Genomic DNA, 9,065 nt, shown 5'->3' on the forward strand with positions numbered 1-9,065 from the left:
CGTTTGTATCAGCAGTGCTGATTCAGGTTGAGCTTCTCCCAGATGCAAAGACAAACACTGCCAGTTCATCTTATTCCTCTCCAAGGCTCGTGGTTGTGGTTCTAAGAGCAGAACGGGTCGGGGTAGAACAGCTGGCTTGTTGGGAAGGAGTTGTCTAAGAAAGCAGATGTCCGGCTTAACTGTATTTGCTGGAAGATGAAAGCCCAGCAGCACTGTTGGAGTGTCTGTAAATCAGCCTTGTCTGAGTACCCAGATCCTCCTGTGAGCTGTAAATTATTTAAAGCGTTAATATTTCAATCCTCACCAGTGAGAGTGGCTTTAAAAATATCCCTGCTAGTTTGTTCTGTTTTGTCTTCAAATTTGGTGGCGGGACGTAGCGAGGGGAGCACGAAGACCTCCGGAGCTGGGCTGATGCAGAAGCAGTGCAGGACGTGCGTGGTTCCCTGCAGCCTGGGACCTGATGCGCCTGCTGCATGTGTGAGGGTGGGGGAGGTACAAATGGAGCTGGGGCTGTTTCACTGCCTCTCTGCTGCCCTGATTCCTGAGCTGTAGCCCAACGTCTTCCAGACCTGGGGCTGCAATGCCAGAGGGCTGTCTCCCCGGAGGGGCTGGAAATGGGTCGGGGCAGTGCTCAGTGTCCAATGTTCTGTATCTTTCAGGATGCTGGCAGACCTGCCAAGCCCAGGGAGGACCCAATGGATGACTATCAAGAAGACCAGGAGCAAGAAATTGTACGACACCAAGGTTCCTCTTCTTTCCCTCTTTGGTGCAATCGTTACCTGGGTCTGTTGGGATTCAGGAGCTGAGCATGGCTCGGCTTTTAGGAAACCAGATGTGAGCACTGCCTTCGGTTTTGTTTCTGCTCAGTGAGGGATTATTCCTGTGGTAAGAAGTTCACCAGGAGCCCTGTAGTCGTCTGCTGCGTGGGTCCCCAACCTTTCTCTCTGGGGAAGAGCTGGGGAGAACTGCCCTGTGCTCCCAGAAGGGTCGCTGGGTTACAGCCAGCAGGCTGAACAAGAGCTTGGGTGGCAGAAGAATGAGAGGGGACTCCTGGGGAACGGCTGTATGGGTAGGATGGGAGATGCTTCCAGTGGAGAGGTTTGGTCCTGGCTAAAAGATGGAGAAAGCTTTTAAAATCTGAATTGGGAGATAGGTACGTAAAGAACTGAACTTTTTTTTGGAAGGGTGGAAGTAGGAGAGAGTGTTTTTTCTTTCCTCATGTGTAAATCTGTAGCTGAGATGAACTCAGAGTTTCGTGGCAGCTGCTCAGGGATGTGTTCTCCATTGGAGGCGGTCTCCGTGACAGGGAGCTGAGTGAATGGAGACACGACAGCCTTCCTTGCAGCCCCCAGAGCCAGCTGAATGTTGCCAGCTACCTTACGGTAACATTTAAGTGGGACGTTTGGTTCACAGGCCTTGAAAGTACACGATTTTCTGTGATTAGAATGCAAAGGAGATGGGGGGAAAAAGTACTCATCTACTGGTGCTGGTGAGCAGCACCATTTCTAGATGAGGTGCCCAGGGAGAAAGGGGATGCATTTGTTCCATGCTTTCTTTGAGAGCCAGGCATCTGTGAAAGGGGCATCGCATGCGCCCCAGGAGGGGACACTGGTGCCTCCTGGCTCACCTGGATGGAAATAAAGGATTCTCTGCAGTCTTGTTAAGAACACCGAGTCGTGTTCATCCTCTCCTTGCCCTTTGTGAGTGGCTGCTGCTGGCGTTTCCTGCAGTTTCAGCATGCTTGCTGATGAATTAAGGGTTTGGGCTGTCTGCTGGAAATGAGGATAAAGAAAAAAGGTAGTGGGTGGGGAGGAGAAGAGCAAAGCTGATGTCAGGAGCTCTCCTTGCCCTGTGTAAGAACCTGGCTTGTGCACTCTCTAGTTGGACACCAGGGTGCCAGCAGATGCTGTGCTGGCTGCTGCACGTCAGGGCTGGGACTATTACAGCAGTTCTAAATGTGGTGGAGGTCGGATATCCTCTCATGGAACAGTGGCAACGGGCTGAGATGTGAAAACCGCACTGCAATGCCAGGCTATTAAATGTTCCTTAAACGAACAGCTGGTCGTGGCAACATGGGGTTCTCAACTCTGCTTCTTGGCAAAGTGAACTGCCAATGTCAGCGAAAGGTCCCTGGCAGAGCTGCATTCCTCCCTGCTCCTGGGTTTCCCAAGCTGGGCTGGTTTGGTAGGACTGCTCTGTTCAGAAGCAGCGTGGTGCTGAGCGTTAGGGTCTCCTTTTCCAGCTGGGCCCTGCTGATTTTTTCCTTCCTGGCTGTTCCCTCTGCACCCAGGAGGATCACGGCGGTGAGGTGGATGACAACGATGACCTGGAACTCGTCCAAGAGCGGAAGGAGCGCGCGGGCATCCGGGGAGCTGACGGCAAGAAGGATGACTACTACTGAGAGGTGCTGAAGGAAGATGGATGCGCTAGGAGTGAGGGGACAAGAACTCCTCCCAGGAACTGGCTCCTGTACTAAGCAGAGCCCAGAACAAAGGCAGGAGGAGATGGCTGCCTTGGCAGGCACCGAGCAAGGTGCCTGCAGGTGTGCGGTGCATCTACGTGCGTGGGGCCACTCCTGCTTCTCTGGTCGATAGCATGGAAGTGCTCTCAGACTGTAGGAATGATTTTATCCTGCTGCTTCTTTTAGAAGCATGTGTTGATTTATCAAGTTCTTCACCCTCTTGTCTTCCCCATCCCCTCTCTAGCTGGAGAATGTTTTTGTTTTTTTTATTTTGTTTTGTTTTTTTTTACTGCCTGGGCAGGGGGAGGGATGCAGGACTACAAAAGGGTGCCTGAGCTGGTCCCTGGACTTACTTGACTGATTGCTAATACAAAGGAATCTGTCTTCATAAAATATTTTGCTCAGTAGTGTTTCTTTAAAACATCCTTTGCTCCTGTCAGAGCAGGGTGGAGAAGGAGGCAGCCTGCTTGTTGTTTGGAGCAACGCAGGGGTGATGGCTAACAGTGAGTACCAGCAGAAATGACCACATGCCAGCCAGCGTGTGTTTGTGCTCATGAATGAGCGGATCCTCTTCCCGGTGCAGAGCCCCTTCCCTGTGACCCAGCTCTGCAGAGTTCTTTCTCCTTGCCAAGGGGTGGTCAGTCAAACCTTGCTGTGAGGACGCAGCTGCAGCACCCCAGCAGCACTGCCCGTCCTCAGGCCCTCAGCAGAAGGTATCAGGCCACGTCCCAGCCTGCATCTGCCTCTCAGACCCACAGCATCCATCTCCCTCCTGTCCTGTCCATGTTCTTTTGATTCCCCCAATATCCGCGTGGATTTCGCAGAGCTGGGATAAATTATGCTGCTTCTCGACAGGTCTGGTTTTTAATCAGGTTGGGTATTCCTAGTGCTTTGTTGATTCAGTAGATAAAGTCTGTGGTGCTCTGCTTTACTCAGTCTCCAAAACATGTCTGGCTGCCTCAGCCAGACAGAAGGGATGAGTCAGCTGGAGTCCCTGGAACTTAAAATGGTGGCAGCTGAAAGACTGGGCTTCATCATGCCATCTCCAGGCCTGGGACGTGGCTTGTTCATGTGAGCAGGGCAGAGCTGTCACATCCCCACATCGTGTAAGCCCCATGCACCTGAGCCATCTCCTAGTCCCTCACCACCGCGTGCTCTGGGGGCTCACTCATCCAACAGCTTGTTGGTGAAGGTCCTGATAAAGATCGCAGGAGAGATCTTTGCTCCCTGTTTGCATTAGAGTTTTTAATGCCTTGTTTTGGGGAGTGTTTTGTGGCACTTCTAGACACTTGGAAAAACAACATTTATCTCCCAATAAGTTTGGCCTTTTTCATTTCAGGCAATATTGATTTTTCTTCCAGTGCTTCTAATGGAGCTTGAAATTAACACGTCAGGGTTTTCTGGTTGTTCTGTTTTTATTCTGCTTGTGTTTCTTACCAGGACAATCATCAGTCTAAGTCAAACTCTGGGGTTGCCTGGAGTAGTTAATGTTGGCTCTGCTTGCAATGTGTGAGAGCAACAAGAACTGTTTTTCCAGCTGCTTCCCTTTCTAGAGCTACGTTGTCAGGGCAGCTGGGTGGTGCTGCTGGCTGTTACTGAGGCCGGGGAATCATCTCGTTAGGAGCTCACAGACCTGATCTGCTGCTTGCTGGAACTTGGAGAATACAGATGTGCACTGAGACCAGGAGAACCTCGCTGTGACAGCTTGGAGCAATGTTCCAAAACCCCTGAGAGCACTGACCTCCTCCCGGGAGGACATTTGTTCTGGCTTTTGGGAGCACTCGTAACCCACTGAGCTCACTGCAAAGCTGAAACGTGGCATGAGATTGCCAAAGTGACTTGAAATGATTAACACCACGTTAGCACTTTATATTGCCAACCTTGCTGCGTGATGCAGTACTGCTCAGCCACCACTGTCGGCTATAAATAGCACGTTCAGGATGCATTAGCTGGAGCTGCTGCTATCTGTTTGGATGCATCCGCATCAAAAATGCCCCCAGTGCTCAGGTAGGTAGCTACGGTGTTATTGTTTCACAGGCCAGCGGAGGATCAATGACCAACACTGTCTGTGGCACGAATTTCAAGTCTGTGTGCCCAAGCTGCCCCAGTGAGAAATGTAGTGCTGCTGTCTGCTGAGCTTCATTCACTCCTGCTCTTCCATGCTCCTAGCCTGTGGCTGTCAGAGTGCAGAGTTTTGGACAGCGAGTGAATCAAGAGCTGGAAATAGAACCCCGGGAGGGTGAGACCACGTGCTGAGTCAGACTGCAGGAGCTAGCTGCATAAGGAGGCAAATTCGTTGCTTTTGCGTGTCTGGGATGAGTAATCCTCGGAGCTGACTCGGGGGGCACTGTAGCAACTCAGCCCTAAATGTAAAGCTCCCTGCTGGGGGAACGCTTTAGCAGCCATATGTTGCATGCTGCCCTTAGCAGAGTGCTGAGCATCCCGGCTCTGGGGCCTGTCTGCTATGGCTGTGTGCAAGACTAAAATTGGCGCAGTGCTGCATAAATGGTTAGCTGTGGGTGGTGAGTGCTTCCTTGCCTGGCCTCCAGCAAGTTACCCCCATTTTGGTACAAGTTTAGTGCTTCTTCTAACGGGAGACAATAAACCCAGTGGGGGAGAAGCAGGAAAGCAGAAAACGTGTGGTGTTGGGTCTGTCTGAAGGCCAGTAAAGCAATATGGGCTGGTACTGCTTTCGATATGCCGCCTGGGGCTCGCTGCTTAAAGCAAATGGCAGTGTTTCCCCAAGTGGCAAAAGGTTGGAGCGGCACGTCTGAGATGTCCCGGCTGAGTGGCACTGCAGACTGGGGCACAGGTGAAGGTCTGAGGAACAGCTGGGCTGCTGAGAGAGCAAACAGTGAGGCAGTGTTCACATGGAGCCAGCGCTGGCAGACCGACCGAGCCAAAACATGTATGTTTTTTTTTGCCTTTCTTACATAAATAATTATCTTTTGCCTAGAGACACAGTGCAAAGCCAAAGGATGCAGTGCAGGGTAAGGTGTGGCTAACCTGGAAGGCTGCTACAACTTTCTGATGGGTTGCTCTTTCCTTTCCTTTGGACTCCCACAACTTGATGTAAAGGAGATTTCTGTAAACAAATGCATTTCCAGGGTTCACGTGGTGACAGCGGTTTGGCCACATCTTTAGTCAGATGATGGGAATTAATAGTACATTCTGTGCCTTTACAAATGAAGGCAGAGATTAGGAAAATATGCCTATCAATTAGTTAAATTGTTAGGCTCATTACTCATTTACATGGCATTTTATAGGGCTTAAAATGTGACAGGAATGAGATGTTTTCTTGGAGACATCTGAAACAGTTGGAGGAGAAAATGCCCTAAATGCTTGCATATTGTAGGAGGAACCGTCTGCACCTCCACAAACCAAGAATGTCCTCTCATTTATATATATGTGTGTGTGTGTGTGTATATATATATATGTATATATATATAAAAAATATGACTTAAGAGATTACCACTTGTTTCTCCCAATGACTGGTGATCATATCCTATGTAGTTTGAGTGCAGCTGTTGGAAAATTTCAGGGTTAAATACAAGTCTAACATGGACTGATGGAGCTTAGGCCTGCTGGGGATGCACGTCCTTCAGCTCTCGTTCCTTCTTTGCACCCTGCAGCAGCACACAACTCAACTCAACCACTATCTTCGTGCTGTTTTGTATTTGACTGTCTCTGGAGTGAGGCCTGCCGCTTTTGCTGAACTTGGTGCCACTTTAGTGTTAGTGAAAGTCGATATACATGAAAAGGGTGAGGCAGGTGTTAAATCCCTGGCAGTGACTGGGCTGTTCTGTAACCTGGAGTTCATGTGCATGAAGAAAATGTGGAGATCGAAGGAATATGTATCTAGGTCCCTTTTTACTCAACACATATGTCTTGTTAATAAAGAATGAGAAGACAGGTGTACCCTTGCACTGCAGGTCCCTTGAGCCAAAAGGTCCCAGGATGACCACGGTGGCCCAAGGATGCTTTTAACACCTTTCACGAACACTTCAGTTCCTTCACTGTTCTCCTCATTTGTGGTTATTTCACTCACAACAAACCTGTTCCAACCCACACTCACAGGACCAGTTATTCTGATCAGAGCCTGGTGCCAGATCTCCTTGACCACTGAAATGATGGTAGCTTTGGAGTGCCATCTGCTAGTAACAGTAGCTGGGAGAGCTGCACAGGTCTTAAGGAGGCAAAACTGGTTTGGCTTGGCTCCACACCTCTCCTGAACACCCCCGCGCTTCTCAGAAAGGGCCGTCAGATCGTCATTCCTGCATCCTCGCTGGAACTTCCCCAGGTAAGTTTGCCTCAGCCACCAAGAAGTGCCTTCAGCAGCACAGCACCTCCTCGTGTTCTGCAATCACCGTGTTTTCTGAGAAGAGCAGCTGGTACTACGACGTTAGCATCCTTTTCTGTGCTGATCTCATTTTCAATAACATCATTAGGTACTGCTCAGTAGCATGAGATTTCTAACAACTTTTGGTAGGGGGCCAGAAATAAAAGAAAAATCTCTGCATGTGTCTTTTAAACCAAATTTAAACAATTGTGCAATACTAAATATTTTATAAGTAAAGATTTTTAAGAAACTAGATACTTTGAAAAGGCAAGTCTTTCGGACAGGAAAAGGTGTCTCAGTATGAGGCCATTTGGTCATGTCAATGCTCTGTGCATCTGAAACCAAAACTATTTTAACAAGTTCCACATTGCTGCAAATTACACTGAATGTTCTAAATAACAGCTTCATTGAAGTCCAAAGTGTATATTTTGTGGTTTGGTTTTTTTGGGGGGATGTGGCTGTGAAACAGAAATAGGCTTCAGAACCTTACCTTTTTATTTTAAGTTCATATAAAACAATAAACACTTTCAATGAAAACTTCCAAGGTTTATGGATTGCTGTGCATCTCCAAGTAGGTAAATCTCCAAGTAGGTAACACTGTAGAGAAAAACTACACCAATGCATTTAGGTACATTGCTGGAGTTTTTAACAATATAATGTGGTAATCTTTCTACTTCACAAGGTTAAATGTGGACAAATGTGTATGTTCTGCTGTAAGGAGGAATGTTCCGTCTGGTTTTACTGCCCTAATGAAATACCTGGCCTTTCCTCTCCTTCGTGTGTAGACGCCTGTTTATATTTACTTTTGACCCTTCTTTTTATTGGTTTCTTGCTTGCATTTTGGTTTTATTAATCTGTGAACATTCCTGTCCTGCATTTAACAAACATCAGTTTCTCTCCTAGTCTCCTTAACTGGTCAGAAATCAGCACCTTAAAGATCTGGGCCGGGGCTGCAGTCACATTGCTTTCATTTAGCCATGATGCTGAAACCATGCTGTTGAACTTGCTCTTTGTTCCGCAAGCAGCAGTTAAAACTGTATTATGTACCCGTGTGTCCACCTCACTAAAACTGTGGGGAAGGAGGATGGCTGAGAGAGGCTCAGGAGAGAGTGGTGGAGATCCTGTGCTCTCTACTCGCACTGTGTGTCTTGTACACTGAAACCTGAGGGATGCTTCCAGTCTTCAGAAGAGTGGTTCTCAGCTGTGGTCCGGGGAAACCTTCACAGGTGATTTGCAGATAGGTTGTTCTGGGATGGCACGACGTGGTCCTTTCCCTTCCAAAGGGTTCTGCAAGAATGTTGAAAGGTGGCTGCCTGCGTGACTACCTGTTCCAAAAAGCTGGCAACTCTGGGAGAAAAAAGGGGGGGGCTAAATTAGCTGTCACCTGTTTCCTTTTTTAATTAAAGCAATTTTTATTAGAGAATGTTGTCGATGCTGTTAATTGTAGAGACTTTTAGATCCTTTAAGTCGGTCATTTTGTGAGCACTAAAGCTTAGTTTTAAACGACATTCTGTATTTAGAGCAAAGGGAGAGAAGCATCCCAGCTTCCAGCAGGATTTATGGTTGTCCACAGCCCTTTTGTGTGGATGGAAAGTAAGCAGCTCAGAAGCCAGGAATTAAAAGCTTTCAGGACACTATGTGAAACCTCATCAAAACATGAATGCTCATCCCCACAGTTTACGGGTGCGGAATGAAATCTTCAAACTGGAAAAGACAGGACTCGGTGTAACTTTCACCAATTTAACTGTTTGGAGAATTGTTAGGGGCTGCTTGGGTGAAGTCCCTGTTTCTGCTTCTTTCATTAGCTGGGGCTCTGCCGCTTCCACGCGTGGAGATCTTCCCTAAGGGGCTGGGTGGGGTGGTCCGGCTGCGGCCAGGAGCTGCCTTTTGGACACCCCTTACGCAGAGCCTCCTCCCCTTGTCCGGGGGTGGCCAAGACCCCCAGTTTTACCCCTGCTAGCAGCTGGGCTGTGGGGGATGCTGGTGGTGGTGGTGCCGTGGTGGTGCTGGGGGTCCTTCTCACTGAGTTTCTCTCAGAATCTGAACCCCCCAGGCCCTAAAGCGGCCAGGAACCAACAAAAACAAAAGGCAGAATCCCCACAGCCCCCATTTCCCTGCCAGCCCCGGGCCCCTCACCTTCCCCCCGCTGCCCCTCACGTTCCCCCTGCGGAGCCAGGCGGCCGGAGCCAGCCGCGGGCCGGCGGCTGGAGCCCCGCAGCCCGGCGAGAGTTAACGGCGGAGCCGCCTCTCCATTGGCGGCCGGCG

At 49.2% G+C, this 9,065-nt stretch overlaps 1 protein-coding gene across 4 annotated transcripts in view; it reads left to right on the top strand.

The window, feature by feature from the left end:
• The window catches only part of LOC121058135 (Golgi integral membrane protein 4-like), a 30,966-nt gene extending 28,112 nt beyond the window's left edge, over positions 1-2,854 (top strand). For 3 of the 4 annotated variants that reach the window (XM_040533227.1, XM_040533226.1, XM_040533230.1), the window contains 2 exons: positions 660-731; positions 2,291-2,854. In XM_040533227.1, coding sequence (XP_040389161.1) covers positions 660-731; positions 2,291-2,401 — 183 coding nt within the window. In that variant the 3' untranslated portion in view covers positions 2,402-2,854. Of the gene's footprint in view, positions 1-659; positions 745-2,290 lie in introns of all 4 variants that reach the window. The other variant, XM_040533228.1, reaches the window with a different exon arrangement.
• Positions 2,855-9,065: the final 6,211 nt, after the last annotated feature.

Source organism: Cygnus olor, chromosome 21 (genome assembly GCF_009769625.2).
Source record: "Cygnus olor isolate bCygOlo1 chromosome 21, bCygOlo1.pri.v2, whole genome shotgun sequence".
NCBI classification, from domain to species: domain Eukaryota; kingdom Metazoa; phylum Chordata; class Aves; order Anseriformes; family Anatidae; genus Cygnus; species Cygnus olor.